We start from the raw sequence: 24,613 nt of genomic DNA on the forward strand, positions 1-24,613 counted from the left end.
GTTCCAGTTTTGTGGATGGCAATAGTCAGAGCAGAGGAACAAGAATCTTAGTTCTAACTTTTTGCCTTGAGTTTATCAAAATCCTCCTCTTCTATCCTGCCAGTTTTATGGAGCCAAAAAGGGGTCACAGCTAAAAAATACACTTAAGCTGTTCTAAGAACCTGAAAAAGTATTAGGAATTATGATTTATAGTAAAATATGTTAAATATTTAATATGCAGGTGGCAATTTACAGTGTAATCATTTGTCCTTTGCAGAAACTTATGGATTCCCTGGTGAATAGGGCCTTTCCTGAGAATCTAGTTGCCAAAAAGAAGATATCTACTAACTTATCCTTCTCACACTATTTACCTGTACTTCCTACATATAACCTAAGATACATTATATTCTCCCAAAGACCAAGTTCACTTTTTTCCTAGCCATTAAATCCCTTTAATAATTTATGCCAAATATCAACTGAAGTATCCTTCCAGCACAAAGACTTATTCTGGTCCTGTTTTAAAAAGTTGGCACTCTGCCACTGTGATCTACTATAAATTTGAGAATTCTTATCACAACCAATTATCTTTTTATTCATGATGCAAAGGCTACTCTAAAATGTAAAATGAAGTAAAGCTCATCATATTGCCATGGAATTTTTTAAATGTCATATGTTGTGAGAAATGTTTAGCACTTTATTATTTTTGTTTGTTTGTTTAGCACTTTAAAGGATTCACATATACTTCTAATTTTTTTTAATTTTTATTTTTAGAAAGAGAGAGAGACTGAGCGTGTGTGAGCAGGAGAGGGCCAGAAGAAGAGAGAGAGAAAGAGAAAGACAGAGAGAGAGAACCTTAAGCAGGCTCCATCCTCAGTGTAGAGCCTGATGCACGGCTTGATCCCATGACCCTGGGATAATGACCTGAGCCAAAATCAAGAGTCAGATGCTCTACTGACTCAGCCACCCAGGAACCCCTTAAAATATTTTTTAAAATAATAATACTTTGTTAAAAACTTGTGCCATAAATTGACAGGGACTTTGGAATATATGTTAAACAGATATTTCTTCAACTATACTAGCAAGCAACATTAGTCTATGTTATGTATCATTATATAGGCCTGGCTATTAATATGATATTTGATAAGATAGAATCATCTTTTGTATGTATATATCCATGTCTATGTAGATATATAGATATATGCTTTTTTTATATTTCAGGAGTTGCACTTTTTATGTTATGGTGTGTAGCCTGGTCATTCTCAGGCCCCGAAGTTCTCCCTGGTGGAAATTTATTTGGACTATTAATTATTTTTTATAGTGCCATGATTGGGGGGAAAATTTTGGAACTCATTAGAATACCTTCAGTGCCTCAACTTCCACCTCTTCTTGGTAAGTGTGCAGTTAGCTCTTATGTCTTTGTTTTTGCTGTATGCAAATTATGAACATACTCTAGTCAGAATACATATAATATAGAAATATTTCAATGTAATATAATCTTTATAGCTTCTTTTTATATTTACTATATATGTGCGGATATAGCTCATTTATAGAAGTATTTATTCTCTTTGTATAAAAGCACACAGATTTTTTTTCTGAAATATTTTTGAAACAATTTAAATATACTCAATATATGATTCCTGTTGCTTTATTGTTTAATAAGACATTTTAAAATTAATTTTAAATATATTATAGAAAATGAAACATTTTGAAAAGACTGAATTTTTCTGTAGATAACCTAACTCAAATACGATGATAAGATTCAAATACTATAGTGACTAGGGCACCAGAAAGTTTTATGGTTTAAGCTGTTTGGGCAGCTCCACTATGTATATTCATAGATGCGTCATCTGCCTAACCAGTATTATATCCTCTTTCTTTATTACCATTGTTATATAACTCTCCATGTGGTCAGAGGAAAATTAGTGGAAGAACTTCTATCAGTGGTGTCTCATATCTTCTAAGTATTCAATACACCCAAATATTCCGTACACTGTGAGTAGAGATAATTGCTCCATCCTATTGCTAATATCCTTCTATGTCCACAACACCCTTTTAGCACCTGCTAAGTATTCACTGAATCTTTTTTTTTTTCTCTCCAAAACTTCTACTCTTACCCTAGCTTAGGCTATTTGTTTTCCAAGTCTTCCATGGACTTTGGCAGAGCCTTTTAATTGTTCTCTCCTCTAGTTTTATGTCTATCTAACTCATCAAAACCATCACATAGAAAATACAAGACGCACTATGTCTCTCCCTCCTAAAACTTTTCCTATGGTACATTACTCTGGAAAAGCAAGCGGTGGGAATGGAGGCTGCAGGGGGGTTAGCTTTATATTATCTGGCCTCTCCTGCCCATTCTCTCACTCAGTCCTTGCCCTTTTTTTGTTTAACAACACTGAATTACCTGTTTTAGCCCTTTGAGATATGTCATTTCTTATCTCCAGTCCTTTACTTATGCTGCCTTCTCTACTTGTATGTAATCTGTCCTTCACCAAAGTAACTAGAAAAATGAACTGAATCAGACATGTTTTCTTTTCTTTTTTTTTTAAGGGATGTTACTGGCAGGTTTTACCATCAGGAATGTTCCATTCCTCAGCGATTACATCCATATTAATAACACATGGTCTTCAACTTTAAGAAACACTGCCCTTACCGTTATCCTAATACAAGCTGGGCTTGGACTCGATCCACAGGTAGATTTGCAACTATATCTTGAATAAAGATTTTTAATTATTAGAGGCTGGTAGAAAAGAAAAAGAGGCAACATTTTTGTTATAGCTGCTCCAAGTGAAGTCTGTAAGCAAAACTAAGATAAAGAACAAAGATTTTGCAGAAATATTGGCATCTTATAATTTCTACTTCTGGCCATCATTATTACTGATATGAAGAGAAATCAGTGTGATGTAAGATCTCTATTAGAAATCATCTTTAGTTATTTTCATAGAGATAAATGTCCCTTGTACAGCATTTATTTTGTTTGGGACCTGTGGCTTTTCTATGGATAACTATTTACTTTTCAGTTAATAGTAAACTTGTGGTGCTTGGGTGGCTCAGTTGGTTGTGTCTGACTCCTGATTTTGGCTCAGGTCATGATCTCACAGTTCATGAGATTCAGCCCCACATCGGCACAGAACCCGCTTGGTATTCCCTCTCTGACTCTCCCTCTTTCCTTGCCCTTCCCTGTTCTCTCTCTCTCAAAAATAAATAAATAAACTTTAAAAAAATAAATAAAGGGTAAGGTCCACTCCTAAAAGGTTTTTACTTTTGTTTTGTTTTTCAAAGAGATTAAGAATTTCAGTAACATTTTTATTTAATGACTTTCTTTCCCCACAGATGTATGTTCCTGATTATCTGTGCATTATTGTAGAAGCTAATCTTTTAAAATATCACAATCTAGGAATCATAAATCTATTTGGGTTTTAAAAAGGTGACTCTTTTTTTTTCAATATATGAAATTTATTGTCAAATTGGTTTCCATACAACACCCAGTGCTCATCCCAAAAGGTGCTCTCCTCAATACCCATCACCCACCCTCCCCTCCCTCCCATCCCCCCATCAACCCTCAGTTTGTTCTCAGTTTTTAAGAGTCTCTTATGCTTTGGCTCTCTCCCACTCTAACCTCTTTTTTTTTTTTATTTCCTTCCCCTCCCCCATGGGTTTCTGTTAAGTTTCTCAGGATCCACATAAGAGTGAAAACATATGGTATCTGTCTTTCTCTGTATGGCTTATTTCACTTAGCATCACACTCTCCAGTTCCATCCACGTTGCTACAAAGGGCCATATTTCGTTCTTTCTCATTGCCATGTAGTACTCCATTGTGTATATAAACCACAATTTCTTTATCCATTCATCAGTTGATGGACATTTAGGCCCTTTCCATAATTTGGCTATTGTTGAGAGTGCTGCTATAAACATTGGGGTACAAGTGCCCCTGTGCATCAGTACTCCTGTATCCCTTGGGTAAATTCCTAGCAGTGCTATTGCTGGGTCATAGGGTAGTTCTATTTTTAATTTTCTGAGGAACCTCCACACTGTTTTCCAGAGCGGCTGCACCAATTTGCATTCCCACCAACAGTGCAAGAGGGTTCCCGTTTCTCCACATCCTCACCAGCATCTATAGTCTCCTGATTTGTTCATTTTGGCCACTCTGACTGGCGTGAGGTGATACCTGAGTGTGGTTTTGATTTGTATTTCCCTGATAAGGAGCGATGCTGAACATCTTTTCATGTGCCTGTTGGCCATCTGGATGTCTTCTTTAGAGAAGTGTCTATTCATGTTTTCTGCCCATTTCTTCACTGGGTTATTTGTTTTTCGGGTGTGGAGTTTAGTGAGTTCTTTATAGATTTTGGATACTAGCCCTTTGTCCGATATGTCATTTCCAAATATCTTTTCCCATTCCGTTGGTTGCCTTTTAGTTTTGTTGGTTGTTTGTTTAGTTTGTTGGTTGTTTCCTTTGCTGTGCAGAAGCTTTTAATCTTCATAAGGTCCCAGTAGTTCATTTTTGCTTTTAATTCCCTTGCCTTTGGGGATGTGTCGAGTAAGAGATTGCTACGGCTGAGGTCAGAGAGGTCTTTTCCTGCTTTCTCTTCTAGGGTTTTGATGGTTTCCTGTCTCACATTCAGGTTCTTATCCATTTTGAGTTTATTTTTGTGAATGGTGTCAGAAAGTGGTCTAGTTTCAATCTTTTGCATGTTGCTGTCCAGTTCTCCCAGCACCATTTGTTAAAGAGATGGTCTTTTTTCCATTGGATGTTCTTTCCTACTTTGTCAAAGATTAGTTGGCCATACGTTTGTGGGCTAGTTCTGGGGTTTCTATTCTATTCCATTGGTCTATGTGTCTGTTTTTGTGCTGATACCATGCTGTCTTGATGATGACAGCTTTGTAGTAGAGGCTAAAGTCTGGGATTGTGATGCCTCCCGCTTTGGTCTTCTTCTTCAAAATTACTTCAGCTATTCGGGGCCTTTTGTGCTTCCATATGAATTTTAGGATTGCTTGTTCTAGTTTCGAGAAGAATGCTGGTGCAATTTTGATTGGGATTGCATTGAATGTGTAGATAGCTTTGGGTAGTATTGACATTTTGACAATATTTATTCTTCTAATCCATGAGCAGGGAATGTCTTTCCATTTCTTTATATCTTCTTCAATTACCTTCATAAGCTTTCTATAGTTTTCAGCATACAGATCTTTTACATCTTTGGTTAGATTTATTCCTAGGTATTTTATGCTTCTTGGTGCAATTGTGAATGGGATCAGTTTCTTTATTTGTCTTTCTGTTGCTTCATTGTTAGTGTATAAGAATGCAACTGATTTCTGTACATTGATTTTGTATCCTGCAACTTTGCTGAATTCATGTATCAGTTCTAGCAGACTTTTGGTGGAGTCTATCGGGTTTTCCATGTATAATATCATGTCATCTGCAAAAAGCGAAAGCTTGACTTCATCTTTGCCAATTTTGATGCCTTTGATTTCCTTTTGTTGTCTGATTGCTGATGCTAGAACTTCCAACACTATGTTAAACAACAGCGGTGAGAGTGGGCATCCGTGTCGTGTTCCTGATCTCAGGGAAAAAGCTCTCAGTTTTTCCCCATTGAGGATGATGTTAGCTGTGGGCTTTTCATAAATGGCTTTTATAATGTTAAGTATGCTCCTTCTATCAAAAAGGTGACTCTTCATGAATAAATATAACAGCTACTGAAACAACAAATGTATGAGTTTAGTGAAAATATCTCAAAAGCATAAAGACAGTGACAATTTATTATAAGCTCCAGTAGACAATTTGAACCAATGAGAAAATTCTAAAGTTCTCCTTTCTAGTGAATTATGCTGTTTTTAAGTGATTATTCTCTTTTGGCACATTGATATTTTCTATTATAATTAGTAAATTAACCAAACAGGTCATTTCTAAAAGTTAACTGATGGAAATAAACCTATAGGTCATACTTTTATTATACTCTTTATAAGAAAGATTAAGGAAGGTAGAAATAGTTATTTAATTACAGAGAAATGGATGTTTTGAAATAATTTAGATACAACAGTATTTTATAAAATGTGAAATACTTTATATATAACCCAATCTGTGATGACATATAAAATGCGCTGTATTAGCATTTCAAGCCCAGTGAGACAATCTGGAAGATTTAGCTTAATAAAAGCTAATTACTTAAAAAAAAAAAACTATCTCAAAATTTACTTAAATAACTTTCTTGTTCACCATTGTAAGTTGTCTAAATGTGACTATTTTTATATTTCAGGCTTTGAAGCATTTGAAGAGAGTTTGTTTAAGATTGGCTCTAGGTCCATGCCTCATAGAGGCATGTTCAACTGCTGTTATTTCCCACTTCCTTATGAATTTTCCCTGGCAATGGGGATTTCTTTTGGGGTAACTTTTTCTCATTTTTCTCTATGAAAATATTCGGTTAAGAATGCTTGGTTTGAAATTATCAAAATATTCAGAATATTATATAGACAAGCTTCTCATTAAACTTCTTTTCACAGTGGGGGTACCTGGATGACTCAGTTTAGCATCCCACTCTTGATTTTCGCTCAGGTCATGATCTTAACGGTTTGAGTTCAAGCCCCACGTCGAGCACCTTGTTCACAGCATGGAGTCTGCTTGGGATTCTCTCTCTGCCCTTTCCCACCTCATGTTCTCTCTCTCTCTCTCTCTCTCTCTCTCTCTCTCTCTCTCTCTCAAAATAAATGAATAAATAAACTTAAAAAAAAAGTATTTGGGGTACCTCAATGGCTCAGTTGGTTAAGGGTCTGACTCTTGATTTTGGCTCAGGTCATGATCTCATGGTTTGTTAATTCAAGCCCCACATCGGGCTCTCTGCTATTAGTACGGAGCCCCCTTGGGATCCTCTGCCACCCTCCTCTCTGCCCCTCCCCTGCTCATGTGCTGTCTCTCTCAAATATAAATAAACATTAAAAAAAATTCTTTTCACACTGGTAGAAAACCTTGGAAATGTGTTGGTCAGAAGCAGAGCCATATCCTAAATCTACCATATCCTTAGCAAACATGCAGTCCCTGAATGTTTAGTGCAAGATAATTCATCAATTTACTCCTTCTCTCCTATATCGTTTTCCATTTCTATGTTTTAACCCATCCAGTGGCCTCTTCCTTATAAATTGTATGTATATATTATATACATATATATGAGATTTTATATATAGATATTATAACAAAAACACTCTTTCCCTGTACCCAATGTCCCATCTATTTTTACCCACTATCCATTTTCTCTTCATGTCCAAATTCCTCAAAACAATAGTCCATAATCACTCTCTCTAGATGCTCAACCCCTTTTCATTTTTCAATATATCTACCTTTTGCCTCCATTTGAATGTAAAGTTCACCCATTATATACTTACTGCCAAATCCAATGGATTTTTAAAAATTTTTTTTTATTATAAAAGTAATACCCAAATGCATTTTACTTTTGAAAAATTAGAACTTTACAGATAAAACTAAGAAGTCTTTTAACCATGCCTTCAAATCGTAGTGCCCATACCCGTACCCAAAGTAACAATTTTTATGAGTTTTATGTTATTATTCCATAGACCTTTAAAAATAACAGTCCAGACTTCTAAAGAATATATATATATTATATATATATTTATATGAAAATAGATAAAATAATATTGTTTTTCCAAGGATTTATCTACTGTATACATATATAATATATAAATAATATCAAAGAGTGTATCACTTTGTTTGCGATTTTCTCCTTTTTACTCAACAGTATTCTTGAGATTTATACACTTAGAAATATGTAGCTCATTTGTTTAATTGTTGTATAGTGTTATATTGTATGATAATACCAGCTTTTACTTACAGTGTTCCAACAAATAGCATTTTGTTTGTCTCACTTTGCATAAATGTGAGTTTTCCTAGAATAGTTACCTAAGTTATGCGCATTTTCAGTTTTGATGGATACTATCAAAGTGCCTTTAACACGTACCAATTTGCCCTATCACCAGCAGGGTATGAAAATGACTGTTATTCTTTCAAATCCTTGCAGATTATAATATCAAGTCTTGATATTATCAAACTTTATGATATCTTCCAATCTGGTGAACAAAAATTGATTATTTCTTTGTTGTTTTAATATGCATGTATGTGATTATTAATGAGCTTCAGTATTTTTATATGAGCCTGTTCAGACCTTTTTCTATTTTTCTGTTGAGTTATTCTTTTCTTTCTTATTGATTATATCAATGCTTTGGTACAAGTATTGCAAATACATGTCCTAACATACCACTAGATATTTAACTTTGCTTATGATGACTTTTTTTTTAATCTAAAAAGGGTATTTTATTATTTCCAACAGATAGGAGAGCAAATACATAAAACCATTCCTTGACCTTGAGAATCAAAAAGAAAAACCAGGGCGTGGGGAGGAAGAATATAGCTGCTTTTGATATAACAAAGGGCTTTTTTATGTAATCAAATTGATCAATACTTCTGTTTCTGTTTAATGCCTTTCTATGTGTCATTCAAAAGATCCTTTTTACTCATATATTTATGGTCATAAATATATTCTTCTATATATTATTATTATTACTTTTAAGTGCATTTAAAAAAATTCTTTTAAAACAGTAGAGTTTATTATGTGTGGGGATCTAGCTACATTCTTTTTCCACATGAATAGGTTGTTGTCTCAGCACCATTCATGGAAAAGTTCTTTCTTTTCCCCCTTGATTTGAAATGTTGATTTTGTCATGTAACAAACCCCAGAGATTTGTGTTTTTTTATAATTTTTTTAATGTTTATTTTTTTGAGAGAGAGAGGACAAGAGTGTGAGCTGGGGAGGGGCAGAGAGAGAGGGAGACACAGAATCTGAAGAAGGCTCCAGGCTCTGAGCTGACAGCACAGAACTGCAAGATTGTGACCTAAGCCTAAGTGGGACAGTTAACCGACTGAGACACCCAGACACCACAGAGATTTGTTTTTGTTTTGTTTTTTTTTGTTTTTTTTTTTTAAATTTTTTTTTCCAACGTTTTTTATTTATTTTTGGGACAGAGAGAGACAGAGCATGAACGGGGGAGGGGCAGAGAGAGAGGGAGACACAGGATTGGAAACAGGCTCCAGGCTCCGAGCCATCAGCCCAGAGCCTGACGCGGGGCTCGAACTCACGGACCGCGAGATCGTGACCTGGCTGAAGTCGGATGCTTAACCGACTGCGCCACCCAGGTGCCCCGAGATTTGTTTTTATCCTTGTGTTCTGTTTTTCTTCCAATCCATTTTGTCTATTTCTATGTCATTATTACATGGTTTTAACTATCTTGCCTTTACTAAGACAGTATCTTCATTTTTACATCGACTTGGTTTTTCATTCTAAGCTCTTATTCTCCCAAATGAATTTTAGAATCAGCTAGTCAAGTTCAATGAAGAATCCTGAGAATATTTTAATTGGCACAGCAATGAATTAATAAATTAATTTGGAGGAGAGATGACACATTTATAATATTGAAGAGTTTTTATCTATAAATATGCCATATCTCTCCATTATTTGGGTGTTATATTAAGTTCTATGTTTATAATTTTTAGAGAGATCTGGGTCTATCTTCATAGTTTTGTTCTTAGGTGTTTTATGTTTTTTATTGATGTTATTAATAGATTTTTCATAACATTTTCGAATTAGTTTTTGCAGATGTATAAGAAAACTACTGATTTTTAAAAATACATTTTATTGAGGTATAGTTCACATAGAATAAGCACTCATTTTTAGTGAACATCTCAATGAGTTTTTTTATAATGAGTTTTATAATGTAATTATATAGTATGTACTCTTTTATTTCTGGTTTCATATGGTCAGCAAGTTGTTTTTGAGATGCATCCATATTATTCATTCCATTTTATTGCAGAATATTATTTCATTGTATGAAATATACCACCCATTTTATTCATTCACTTGATGGATATTTAGATTATTTCCAATTTAGTTGTTACAAACAAAGCTGCTATGAACTTTTGCATTCAAGTCTTCGTGAAGACATTTGTTTTCATTTGTTAGAGAAATGCCTAAGAGTAGATTTGCTAGATCATATGGTAAGATATTATTTAATTTTATTTTAGAAATGGGGTGCCTAGCTGGCTCAGTCAGTAGAGCATGCTACTCTTGATCTCAGGGTTGTGAATTTGAGCCCATGTTGAGTGTAAAGATTACTTAAAAATAAGTAAATAAATAAACAGTGCCAAAAAATTTTCCTAAGTATTGTAGTATTTTACATTCCCACCAATAATGTATAAAATTCTAGGCCATCCACATCCTCTCCAATACTTCATAGTGTCTCCTTAATTGAACATTTTTTAGTTGTATGTGTAGTGGTACAAAGTTATAGTTTTAGGCAAGGGAAACAGAAGCAAAAATAAACAATTGGGACTTCATCAAGATAAAAAAAGCTTCTGCACAGCAAAGGAAACATTCAACAAAACTAAAAGGCAACCTTTGGAATGGGAGAATATATTTGCAAATGACATATCTGATAAAGGGTTTGTATCCAAAATATATAAAGAACATATAAAACTCAACACCCAAAAAACAAATAATCCAGTTAAAAAATGGGCAGAAGACATGAATAGACTTTTTCCAAAAATGGCTAAAAGACCAATGAAAAGATGCTTACTATCACTCATCATCAGGGAAATACAAATCAAAACTACAGTGAGTTATCACCTCACACCCATCAGAATGGCTAAAATCAACAACACAAGAAACAATAGGTGTTGGCAAGGATACAGAGAAAAAAGAATCCTCGTGCACTGTTAGTGGGAATGAAACCTGGTACAACTACTGTGGAAAACAGTATGGGGCACACACACACATACACATACACAATGGAATAGGAGCCATAAAAAAAGAATGAAATCTTGCCATGTGCAATGACATGGATGGAGCTAGAGAGTATTAATGTTAATTGAAATAAGTCAGAGAAAAACATACCATATGATTTCACTCATGTGGAACTTAAAAAACAAAACACGTGAACATGGGGGAAAAAAGAGACAAACCATAAAAGAGACTGTTAACTATAGAGAACAAACTGAGGATTGATGAAGGGGGGAGTAGGTAAGGGGGTGGGTTAAATGCATGATGGGTTATGGAGGGTGTACTGGTAGTGATAAGCACAGAGCGCTGTATGTAAGTCATGAACTATTAAATTCTACACCTGAAACTAATATTCACTGTATGTTAACCAACTGGAATCTTAATAAAAACTTGAGAAAAACAATAAAGTTGTGGTTTTATAGTTTTTCATCAAATTTGGAATTTTTAAGCCATTATTTCTTAAGTATTTTGCCCCTCTTTCTTATTCTAGAACTACAACTACACATGTGTTAGACTGCTTGATATTATTATGTAGGTCCCTGGTACTCTATTAACTTTTTTTACTCATGTGACTCTCTGTACTTAATTTTGCGTCTTTTTCCTCAGAATACATCTTTATTAGCATTTTGTTTATAGACCTAACTATATTGGACTCTGTATAAAAATATGAGTTCTTTTATTCTTTAAATAGGCAAACATATGTAATTACATAAGATAACAGTCTCTGATTTTATCAGAGCACTATTTGTTTAAGAGAAGGTGGCTTTTAATAGGTTACTACTAGAGTGCTTTATGTCCCTGTTAGGAAGTATATTTTGAGCATATTGCATTTTCTTTTTTGTACCTAATGGCTTTTCAATGATGGTGCCATAGGTGATTTGCTTTTTTGTATATATAATTTGGAGTTTCAAATGTTGAATCATCAAAAAGCATTAAAAATTACCATTCTAAATCACCCCTCTGCCACCACCACCCCCCAAAAGAGAAAGAGCATTACCCTGGACCTAACTCATGTTTTGCTCCATGTCTGTTGTTTCCATATTTGCCCTTTTCTGTTTGTTTTTGTTGTTTTGTTTTGTTTTCATCATGTTAAGTGTATTCTTTAGTCCCCATCACCTATTTCACCCAGCCCCCCTTCCCACCTCTCCTCTGATAATCCATCAGTTTGCTCTCTGTTAAGAGTCTGTTTCTTGGTTTGTCTCTCTCTCTCTCTCTTCTTTGCTCATTTTTTGTTTGTTTGTTTCTTTCTTTCTTTGTTAAATTCTACATATGAGTGAGATCACGTGGTATTGTCTTTCACTGGCTGAGTTATTTTGCTTACTCTCTAGCTCTATCCACGTTGTTCCAAATGGCAAGATTTCATTCTTTTTTTATGGCTGAACAATATTTCATGTGTATATGTACACATACACATATATATGTATATATATCACATATATACATATATGTGTATATGTATATATATATCACATCTTTCTCCATTCATCTAATGATGGACATTTGGACTGCTTATACTTCATTTTGGATATATTCCACTGCTGTGTCTTCAAGTTCATTGATCTTTTCTTCTGCAGTGTGTAACCTTCTATCAATCCTATCCAGTGAATTTTTTAAATAATTTAATAATTTTTTAATATTTCAGATATTGCATTTCTTTGGTCATAAGCCATCTTACATTTCTTTCCAGCTTTATTGAGATAATGATTCACATATAACATTTTGTAAGTTTAAGGTATACAACGTGTTGATTTGATACACTTATATATTGCAAAATGATTACCAACATAGCATTAGTTAACACCTCCATCTTATGACATACTTGCCTTTTTCTGTGTGTGTGATGAGAACTTTTAAGATCATCTCCCTTAGCAACTTTCAAGTATATAATACAGTATTATTAATTGTAATCACCATGCTGTACATTAGATCCCCAAAACTTACTTATCTTATAATTGCAAGTTTATACTCTTTTGACCAAAATTTCCCCATTTCCCCCATGTACCAGACCCTAGTAACCACAATTTTACTCTATTTTTATGAGTTCAGCTTTTTTAAATTCCACACATAAGTGAGATCATGCAGTATTTGTCTTTCTCTGTCTGACTTATTTCACTTAGCATAATGTCCTCAAGGTCCATCCATATTGTAAATGGCAGGATTTCTTTCTTTCTCATGGCTGAATACTTGTCCATTGCATATATATTGCACACATATATATACCATACACACATACACACACACATATACATACCACATCTTTATTCATGCATCCATTGACAGAAACTTAGGTTGTTTCCATCAGATACTACATTTTTTATTTCCAAAAGTTCCATTTGGTTTTTTATTCTGTCTGCTGCTTTCCCCCCCATTATGTTCATGTTTTCCTTTAGATTCTTAAGGAACATATTTATACGTTCCATATGTAACATATTTATAACAACTGTGACAATATATTAATCTACCAGTTCCCTCGTTGCTGTCATTTGTGGATCTATATGTATTAACTGATTTTTCCCCCTGTTGTAGGTTACATTATCCTACCTATTCATGTGATCCTACCTATTCATCTGATTCATAGTGATCAGATGCTGGGTTTTGTAGGTTTTACATTGTTGAAATCTGGATTTTGTAATTTTTCTTTAGAGTGTTAGACTTTGTCCTAGAAGGCAGCATTAAATTATTTGTGAGTTAGTTGATGCTTTCAAGTCTTGTTTTTAAGATCTTTTAGGGATTATCTAGAGTAGCCTTACTGTAGAGCTTCTAAGATGTGGCCCTTCTGAGTCTACTGAATGCCCTATGTGTTTGATGAGGTATCTCCACTCTAGTTGGTGGGAACCCAAAGGTTTTCCCAGTCTTCTGTGAGCTCTAGAAATTATTCATCTTACTGATGGTCAGTAATCTTTCTTTATGAGTTGTACTTGTCCACATTTGTGGGGTTTTACTCTATGCCTGCTCTCAGTAGTATTCAACCAAAGACAGGGAACCCTTCATGCCAATTTCTGGAAATTTCTTTATGTCTTTCCTTCCCTCAGGTACTCTGCTCTGAAAATTTTAGCTGCCTTGGCTTCCCTAGACTTTTTTCTCCTCAACTCGGCAAATTTGTTGGGCTTTGTTTGGTTTCTCTTCACCACAGCCTTGAAATTGTTCCCAAGCAGAAAACCTGGGCAATGGTGAAGTTTAATTCATTTGTTTCCCTTTTCTCATTTGTAACAGTTCTGTACTGTCTGTTGTTCAGTGTCTGAAATTTTTTGTCTGGTTTTCCAGGTGCTTTCAGCAGGAGGGTAATTGCAGAACCTATATTCTTTTAGAGCTGTAAGCAGATGTCTTACTTCTGATTTTTAAAGGTTCATTTTATATATGACTATCCTGATGAATGTTCATATCGGTACTTTTAGTTCTTATATAAACTTCCTGTCTTCGGGGCGCCTGGGTGGCCCAGTCGGTTAAGGGTCCGACTTCAGCCAGGTCACGATCTCACGGTCCGTGAGTTTGAGCCCCGCGTCAGGCTCTGGGCTGATGGCTCGGAGCCTGGAGCCTGTTTCCCATTCTATGTCTCCCTCTCTCTCTGCCCCTCCCCCGTTCATGCTCTGTCTCTCTCTGTCCCCCCAAAAATAAATAAACGTTGAAAAAAAAAATTTAAACTTCCTGTCTTCAAATAATTAAACTTCTGTCACTTCCTTTACCAGTGTTTATACTGTTATCTCTATTTTACTGTGTTCAATTGAATATCCCATCAATGTGAATATTAGTAACGGAAAAAAATAGGTATTTCTATTTTTAAAATAATTTTAATGAGAATTCTAATGCTTTGTCATTAATATGATGTTTACTGTAGGGTGTTAGTAGATGCGGTTTATTAGGTTAAGGAAAGTTTCCTGAATCTTGTTTGTCAAGAGGTTGCCTCTTAATAAAAAAAAAAAAAATACTATCATTTTTTTTTCCCTTCAATCTGACGTTATGAATTATACTGGCAGAGTTTCTTAATGCAGAACCATCCATACATTTACAGACTTGGTCAGCATTTTTATTCTTTTAATAAACTGATGTATTCAGTTTGCTCCTATTTAGGATCATAAATGAAACTGAACTGTGGCTTATTTTCTTATGCTATCTTTGCCTTATTTCTATTTTTTCTACCCCCAACCCCTACCTATCTTTGCCTTATTTATGATCATGTTATTATTTTGCTATGACTGCCTCAAATCCCTTCATGTTGATACCTAGCATTTTAATGCAAGTTAAATAATCAATATAAATTTTCTTTTCTTTCATCTTAGTTTTTTTTCCTTTTAAAATAAAGATAAGTGTAGAAGTTACTAAGATATGTGAATATCCTTAATTTGTATTTCTGTTGCAACAACTTCTGGATTCATTTTTCCTCCCATTTGAGTACTTTCACCAAAATGATTGTGAACGTGGGTCTTTGTGTGACAAATCTTTTGAAGCTTTGTATGCTTGTGAATATTTCACAGTATTATAAAACCTTCATATTTGAATGACTATTGGACTGATTTTAAAATGTCCAAAATGGGGGCATCTGGACTGGCTGGCCGGTTTAGTTAGCAGAGCATGCGACTCTTGATCTCGGTGTCATGAGTTCAGGCCCCATGTTTGGCATAGAGATTACTGTTAAAAAAAATCTTAAATAAATAAATGAATGAATAAATAAGTAAATATTCAAAATTATTTTCCTTGAACTTTTAAAAACTGTTCTGCTTTTTCCTTGTATCTAACCTTGCTATTGAAAAGTCTGGTGTCAAACTAATTCTTATTCTTTTGTTGATAACCTCTCTCGCTGGATGTTTTTAGAATTTCCTGTTTTAATTTTCTTAAATATTACTATAAATTATTTAGATATGGGTTATTCTGTTTCTTGTGTGACCTTTTATTTAGATTTAAGGTCATTTGCCTTTAATTAAGGGAACTTTACTTTCATTATTTTTTTGAGTATGCCATCTTCTAATTTCATATATTTATCATTTATATAATGGCACATCTACTGCTATTCTTTTTTTTAAGATTTTATTTTTAAGTAATCTCTACACTCAGCATATCCTTCTCACTCATTGTAATCCTTATCTGTCTTGAATTCTACTTTGTCAGATATTAATATTTCTCTTCCTGCTTTGTTGTGGGTACCCTATTTGGAATGAATTTCTCCATCCTTGAATTGTTGAACTTTTTATTGAAGTCTAACTCAGATACAGAAAGTGTAAAGTACATGAATGTACAGTTCCTTGAATACTTAAAAAGTGAATATTCATGTAACCATCACCCAAGTAAAGAGGTATAGCACTGCCAATACCCCAGAAGTGTCCTTATGCTCTCTCTTAATCACTTCTCTCCATCCTCTCCACAGATAACCACTATACTAATTTCTTACACTATAATTTAATTTGCATGTAGTTGTACTTTATGTAAATGAAACCATATAGTATATATTCTTTTGTGTCTGCTCTTTAACTCAACATTATATTTGAGATTCGTCCATGTTATTGTGTGTGAACATAGTTTACTTTCTTTTTTGTATAGTATATCATTGTATGAATATACTAGTTTATTTGTGCATTCTATTATCAGTGGGAATTTGCATTGTTCCTACTTGGGGTTATTATTACTAATGCTCTTACATTCTTGTAAATAACTCTTGGTACACGGTTTTCTAAAGGTGCTTAACTATGAGTTGAATTGTTGGTTCATGGGGTAACTATATGTTTAAAACTTTGGATTATGTCAAAATATTTTTTGAGAATTCCTAATTTACATTTCTACCAGTAGTATGTAAGAGTTCCTCTTATTCCAAACCCTGCCAACATTTGGAATCATCAGTCTTTTTTATTCGAACCATTCATATGGGTATGTTGTGATATCTCATTGGGATTTTTATTTGTATTACCCTGATTTCTTTTTTCAACGTTTATTTTTATTTTTTGGGACAGAGAGAGACAGAGCATGAACGGGGGAGGGGCAGAGAGAGAGGGAGACACAGAATCGGAAACAGGCTCCAGGCTCTGAGCCATCAGCCCAGAGCCCGACGCGGGGCTCGAACTCATGGACCGCGAGATCCTGACCTGGCTGAAGTCGGACGCTTAACCGACTGCGCCACCCAGGCGCCCCAGTACTTTTACATTTTTAATAATATTTGTTACTGATATTTAGAAATATTATTTATTTTCCATATTGCTTTTGTCTCTAGCAACCTTGCTGTGCTCATCAATTCAAATTTATCTATAGGTTGCCTTGGTTTTTCTGCATGTACAGCTGTGTCATCTGTGAATAATGACAGTTGTACTTCTTTCTTTCCAATAAGTATACCATTTATTTTTCTTTCCTTATGGTACTTATTAGGCTGTTCAATATAATGGTGATTAGAAGTGGTGATAGTAGACATCTTTGTCTTGATTCTGTATTTGTCATAAGTTTTTTGTAGCTACCCTTAATTAGATTAATGAAGTTTCCCTACATTCTTAGTTTGCTAAGTTTTTATTGTAATTGGGTGTCAAATTTTATCAAATAATTGTTTTGCTTCCATTGAAATACTATGAATTGTTAATTCTATTCTAGTGAATTATGTTGATTAATTTTCTAATGTAAACCAAATTTTCATTTATGAAATTGATTCAATTTATTCATCATACTTATAATTTTCAACTTTTTTGTACCATTTGTCTTAGGTATATTTCTTACTAACAACTCAGAAATAAATTTTTTTTTAATTTTTTTAAAAATGTTTTTATTTATTTTTGAGAGAGAGACAGAGCACAAGTGGGGGAGGGGCAGAGAGAGAGGGAGACAGAATCAGAAGCAGGCTCCAGGCTGAGCTGTCAGCACAGAGCCCCATGCAGGGCCCAAACTTGTGAACTGCGAGATCATGACCTGAGCTGAAGTTGGACACCTAACTGACTGAGCCACCCAGGTATCCCAGAACTAAATTTTTAAAATTCAGTCAGAAAAGCTATGTCTTAACAGGTCCATCCAACCGATTCTTTGTAGGTCAATTTTGACTTAACCTTGCTTTTATTTCACCTTTTAAAATATTACACATTCCTGTAAGTTTTATTCTTTTTTCACTTTTCCTACTTTTTGTTGGATTACCAGCATTTTCTTTGTTACACTTTCATTTATTCCTTTAATATTTAGAAATTACAAACTCATTCTCCTAGTGATTACCTATAATTTTGTAAAAAGCATACTTAAAATTGTCGCATGTTTTCAGTTTTCTCCACTCCCTCATATATTTCCCCACCAGTTGATATAATCTAGAATTTTCATCTAAGATTATTTATAAGTTTTCTTTACAATGAGTACTTCTATATATTTAACAATGACTTTCACTGCTCATCATTATGTCTTATGATTATAATTATAATAATATAATAATAATAATTAATATAATTATAATAGCAAACATTTATATAGTGCTTGCCATGTGTCAGGCACTTTGTGTAGTATTTGATAATTAATAATTTAATCTTCACATAGTCCTGTGAAATAGGTATTATTATTATTACCATTTTTTTGTTTTGCATACAAACTGAGACAAAGAGATGTTACATGGTTTTCCTAACATCAGATGACTAAATAGATAGATCCAGAACCTTTACTATGTCTAGAGAATTTATTTTTTTAAGCAACTTTTCTAAATGTTTATTTTTATTTATTTTGAGAGAGAGAGAGCGCGCATAAGCAGGGGAAGGGCAGAAAAAGAGAGAGTGAGAGAGAGAGAGAGCGAGAGAATCCCAAGCAGGTTCCATGCAATCAGGCCAGAGCCTGATGCAAGGCTAGATCCCGTGAGCCATGAGATCATGACCTGAGCCAAAATCAAGAGTTAGACATTCAACCAACTGAGCCACCTCAGGTGTACCCTCCTTTTTTATTAAGAGTCTTTTTTTTGAGCCTTTATTCTTAATGTCTACACTATGCTGCCTATACTCTTTTATTTTTTTTAAACCCCTTTATTTTGTACTAAATATTTTTCCTGATGAGTTGATCTTCTAGTTCTTTTCAAACTGATCAGTGGATGATAAACTGAATCCTGGAATGTCTGAAAATAACTTCTGTGTGACTCAGTATTGAATTTTAGATTCAAAATTATTGGGGCGCCTGGGTGGCGCAGTCGGTTAAGTGTCCGACTTCAGCCAGGTCACGATCTCGCGGTCCGTGAGTTCGAGCCCCGCGTCGGGCTCTGGGCTGATGGCTCGGAGCTTGGAGCCTGTTTCCAATTCTGTGTCTCCCTCTCTCTCTGCCCCTCCCCCGTTCATGCTCTGTCTCTCTCTGTCCCAAAAATAAATAAACGTTGAAAAAAAAAATTTTTTTTAATTATTTTCCCTCAGTACTTTAAAGAGATCAGTGTTATCTCTTTGTATTAGTTTTGCCCATGAGGAATATTTTATCAAGCTAATTATTAATTTCTTTCCTAGGTAATCTAACCCAATCATTTTTTTTTCCTTTGGAGGCTTGGTTTCCTGAATTTTTCCAATTAAAATCTTCTTGCTATACAAGGTACATTCCTTGGACAGCAACATTAGTATCACCTAAAAGCTTGTTAGAAATGTAGACTCCTGGGCCTTATCCCAGGCCTTTTGAAATTAATCTGCATTTTAATGAGATTCTTATGTTATTTGTTTTCATATTAAAGTTTTAAAAAAACAGTCTCAGATAAGTGTTTTTTCCTTAGTGAAATTTTTCAAATATGTACAAGAGTAGAGAGAATAACAAAATAACAAACATCCAAATATCCTTAATTTAAACTTAATAGCCCCTAAGGAATCCTAAAGTAAATTACATGCATAATGGTATTTCACCCCTATATCCTACAGAATGCATTTCTAAAAGTTAACAGAATTTTTCTAACTAAATTAACAACAATCCCTTAATGTAATCAGATGAGTCTTAACATGTTCTATTCAATATTTGGTGTGATGTTTCAATCAGAAGAATATGTATCTATTTTTTTCCAGGTCTTGATTGTATCCTTTATCTTTCTTCAGTTCTCTTGTATTATGTCCTTTTGTAACTCCCTCCTCCATACCTATTAAGCCTTCTTTATACTTTTTATATGCTTACCTTTTTGCAGTACACACTGGAAAATTTTTCTCTGCACAGTTCTCTAGCTTATTAAGTCACTCTTTAGCTATGTTTATACCTATGTTTTTTTAATTTGGAGAATTTATTGTTAATTTCTAGGAACTATCATCAAAACTTTATGGATAGATGCAATATACTTTCATGATTCAGAGGATATTTATAGTTATTCTGACATCATGTTTTGGTTGCTTTCTTCCTAGTATATCTCTTTTCTCAGGTATAATTTTTTTTTCCACTTAATGAACGTGGTTCCTCAATTCAAAGTGATAGGTTCCCCAAGTATTTTGTAATACTTTAATGGGGGCTCATTTTTGTGTTTTACACTTCCTATTAACTTGTTATTGCTTTATCTATTGGCTTTTGCCTTCTTGCAGGGAATAGCTCAATAATGTTACCAAGCAAGGTGTCTAGAAGCTCAGGCTGAGATTAAGATTCTTATGCAGTAATGTACTGAGGGAGGTCTCAGTTGAAACTTCTGAGTGAAGAAAGCCAGATAGACTATGGGGTAAATCAGTGGTTCCCGAACTTTGCTGTACATTAAAATCACCTTGGGAGCTTTTGAAAATCCCAACAATCAGAAGAGTAATGTCAGCAAGATAGCAGAATACGAAGCCCCAGGCTCCTCTTCTCCCACTTACTGACTTAAAAACATAAGAACTAAATTACCTTTGTGAGAACTCCAGAAACCACTTGAGAGGTTGCACCATCCTGTCCAAGTGCAAGGTCAAGAAGAGACACATTGGAGTAGTTAAGACATTTCATTGTATTTACCCACCATACCTCATCCCCTCCCTGCACAGCAGAGGAAATCAAGAGAAAACTCCCAACCCCTGGCTTATCCATCAGGAATGAAAGAAAGAAGCTGGGACATGTGTCTACATTCTGGCATTTTGAGTCAAGGGACAGGTTTCTGTCTCACCTAACTCAGAGTGCTGCCAGAAAAAGAGTGGCACACTTTGGATACTGAGGCACATTGAAAACAAAGGTGAGTCCTGTGGGTTGCTCTAGCTCCTGAGATATTGCAGTAATGCAGACAGACATTAGGGGTGTTCTGGAGCAGAAAAAGGCAAAACTTTTCAGCTGGCGATAATGTACTCAACCATGAGAAGATGCATCCCAGAAATGTTTGAGAGACCCCTAGAATCTCTAGCCGAGCTGATTTGTGAAGAACTTTCTCTAGTGAAAACAGTTCATAAAGACAGGAAGAAGTGACTGTTTTTTCAAGTATCCAAATGATGGCTCCAACAAAGGAATGAAATGAAACTCCAGAAATCAACCCTAAACAAATGGAAATGTATGAATTACCCAACAAATAATTCAAAATAACCATCATAAAGATGCTTAATGAGTTAAAAGAGAACACAGAAAATCTAAAATAAATCAGGTAAATGATGCATAAACAAAATGAGAATACCAACAAAGATGAAGAATCTGTAAAAAGCAAACAAAAATAAAAATTCTGGAGCTGTAGAATACATAACTAAATTGAAAATTTTACTAGAGAGGATCAAAATCACACTGTATCAAGCAGAAGAAAGAGCCTGTGAATTAAAAGATTGGTCACTTGAAATTACAAGTCAGAGAAGCAAAAAGCAAAAGAGAAGTGAAGAGATCCTAAGAGATTTAAGGGATACTATTAAATGGACTGATCTACACATTATGAGAGCTCCAGGAGAAGAGAGAGAGAGATGTTCAGAAAACCTACTTAAAGAAATAATTGCCAAAACTTCCAAATTTGAGTAAGGAAATAGATATACAAATTCAAGAAGCTCAAAAATTTCCACTAGAATAAGACTAAAGAAACCCACACTGAGACACATACTCAGGCTGTCAAAAAATACATAAAGAGGGGAAAAAAGAGAATCTTAAAGTGTCAAGAGAAAAGCAAGATCACCCATAAAATAGGATTTCTCAGCAGAAACCTTTTATACCAGAAGAGAATGAGATGATATATTCAAAATGCTGAAAGAAAAAACCTGCCAATCAAGAATACTATATTCAGCAAACCACATGTAAAACTTTTATGACATTAAATTTGGCAATTACTTCTTGAATATGACACAAAAAGCACAGGCAACAAATATGAAAATAGATGAGACTGCATGAAACTTAAGAATTTCAACACAGCAAAGGAAACAAAATGGAAAGAGTACATGGAATGGGAGAAAATAATTGCAAACTATATCTGAAAAGGTCAATGTTCAGAATATATAAACAACTCCTACAACTCAACAATAATAATGGACTTAATAGTGGGCAATGGACTTGGATAGAAATTTCTCCAAAGAAAATATACAAATAGCCAACAAGCATATGAAAGTACTCAATATCTGTAATCATTAGAGAAATGCAAATCAAAACCACAATGAGATATAAGCTCACACCTATTAGGATGATCATTATCAAAAAACAAAAACAAAATAGGGGCACCTGGCTGGCTCAGTCAGAAGAGCATGCAACCCTTATCTTGGTGATGTAAGTTCGAACCCCATAATGGGTGTAGAGATTACTTAAAATCTTAAAAAAAAAAAACCAGAAAATAACACAAAATAAAGATTGGCACAGATGTGGAAAAATGAGAACCATTGTGCTCTGTTGTTGGAAATATAAAACAAGCAGTTGCTATGGAAAACAGGTTGGAAGTTCCTTAAAAAAAAAACAAAAATAGAATTACCATCTAATCCAGTAATCCCACTTTTGGGTATATATACAAAAGAATTGAAAGCAAGATCTTAAAGAGATATTTCCACATCCATGTTTATTGGAACATTATTCACAAAGTCAAGAAGTGGAAGCAGCCCACACTGACAGATGAATGGATGAAGAAAATGTGGTATATACCTAAAATGGAATATTATTTACCTATAAAATATAGATAGAAATCCTGTCACATTCTACATCATAGATGAACCTTGAGGACATTATGCTGAGATAAATAAGCCAGGACAAATGCTGTATGATTCCACTGATCTGTTTAGAGTAGTCAAAATCCTAGTAACAGATAGTAGTATGATGGTTGCCGGGGGCTTGGGTGAGGGAGAAAGGAAGGGGAGTTATTTAATGGATATAAAGTTTTAGTTTTGTAAGACAAAAAAGTTCTGGAGATCTGTTATACAACAATGTGAATATAGTTAACAGTACTGAACTGTGCCTTAAAAATAGTTTAGAGGGTAAATTTTATGTGTTTCTTGCCACAATAAAAAACATTTTTTTAATCCTAGTACTAGGTCAAAGACTGATCTTAGATCAGTATGTCTTAGAATGGGATCCAGGCAGGGGCACCTGGGTGGCTCAGTCAGTTAATTGCCACTTCTTGATTTTGCCTCAGGTCATGATCACACAGTTCATGGGATCAAGCCCCACGTGAATCATTTCATCAGGCTTGTGCAGACAGCACGAATTCTCTTTCTCCTCTCTCTGCCCCCCAGCAGGCTCACCTGTGCAACCTCTCTCAAAATAAACAAAGAAAAAAAAATGAGAGCCAGGCACCAGTGTTTTTGAAAGTACCCAAGTACATAGTAGGCAGCTTCTAAGATTATTCCCAGTAATCCCTGCTATCTAATATTTTACACCTTTGTGTAATACCCTCTTCTTGAATATGGGCTGGACTTACCTGACTTGCTTCTAATGGACAAAATACAATGGAAATGATAGGATGTCAATTTTAAAATTAGGTCATGTGAAGACCATGGCTTCTACTTTGCATGTTTTCTCTTCCATTCTCTTTAATTGCTTATCGTGGGGGAAACCAGCTGCCATACTGTGAGTAGCCTGTTAAGAAGCTCCCATAACAAAAGATTGAAAGCCTGCCAACAGCCATGTGAGTAAAATTGGAAGCAGATCTTCTACACATTTCATGAGGACCTTGATGCAGAGGCATCCAGCTAAGCCACACCCAGATTCCTGACCCACAGAAGTGTGATAATAAGTGTTTGTTGTTTTAAGCAATGAAATTTGGGGATAATTTGTTGAGCAGCTACAGATAAATAATATACCAGGTGATTCAAATGTGCAGGAAAGTTCAGAAACAACTGAACTAGGCAAATAAGTTTTCAGAGAATTCTAGGCTCTCTCATTCGGAAAGACTGTACAGTCAGAGGCAAAGGCACTAAACTGTCAGACCCTCACATCAGTCAGTAATTGACAGGAGCTGTCTGGAAGAAGGAGTGGGAGGTAAACCTCCTTAGCACCCCCAAGTAAGCTCTTCTAAGCAGGGGAAGGCTGCTAGAAAGCTGCAGGTGTTGGGGGTTAGCAGCCAACAGCAGCATCTGGGGGATGTGTGCACTGGCCTGGTAAACGGTTTCTGCTGGGGCACCAAGAACATCTCTACACAAGGTATATATTTCAGTCCTTATAAAGTTAATGTGGCAGAGATGAGGTAAAGTACTAAATAGGATATACAAACAAAGATGTTCTGAGCAGGAGTTTCCCCATTCCTCATGCATGTTATCATCCACACTCATTGTTCCTTCTTTGGGGCAGGCATCTCTGTTCTTTATTGACTTGCTCAAGAATTAGAAGTAAGATGGAGAGTACATTTGTCTGGCCATTGTTACAGTGGCATTCCAAATAATCACCTGTTGGATTTCTTCAGAGATCCCTCCTGCTCCTAGCGTCTGCTGTTTCTGGGCTTGGAGCATTTTTAGATGTATACCATATCGGGGTGCCTGGGTGGCTCAGTCAGTTAAGCATCCAACTTCGGCTCAGGTCATGATCTC

General features: G+C 34.9%; 1 protein-coding gene across 8 annotated transcripts in view; it reads left to right on the top strand.

Moving 5' to 3' along the window:
- The window catches only part of SLC9B1 (solute carrier family 9 member B1), a 75,558-nt gene that overhangs the window by 36,311 nt on the left and 14,634 nt on the right, over nucleotides 1-24,613 (top strand). For all 8 annotated transcript variants that reach the window (XM_047855946.1, XM_047855947.1, XM_047855945.1 and 5 more), the window contains 3 exons: nucleotides 1,198-1,368; nucleotides 2,527-2,669; nucleotides 6,228-6,355. In XM_047855946.1, coding sequence (XP_047711902.1) covers nucleotides 1,198-1,368; nucleotides 2,527-2,669; nucleotides 6,228-6,355 — 442 coding nt within the window. The remainder of the gene's footprint in view (nucleotides 1-1,197; nucleotides 1,369-2,526; nucleotides 2,670-6,227; nucleotides 6,356-24,613) is intronic.

The sequence above is a fragment of the Prionailurus viverrinus genome, chromosome B1 (assembly GCF_022837055.1).
Source record: "Prionailurus viverrinus isolate Anna chromosome B1, UM_Priviv_1.0, whole genome shotgun sequence".
Classification (NCBI taxonomy): domain Eukaryota; kingdom Metazoa; phylum Chordata; class Mammalia; order Carnivora; family Felidae; genus Prionailurus; species Prionailurus viverrinus.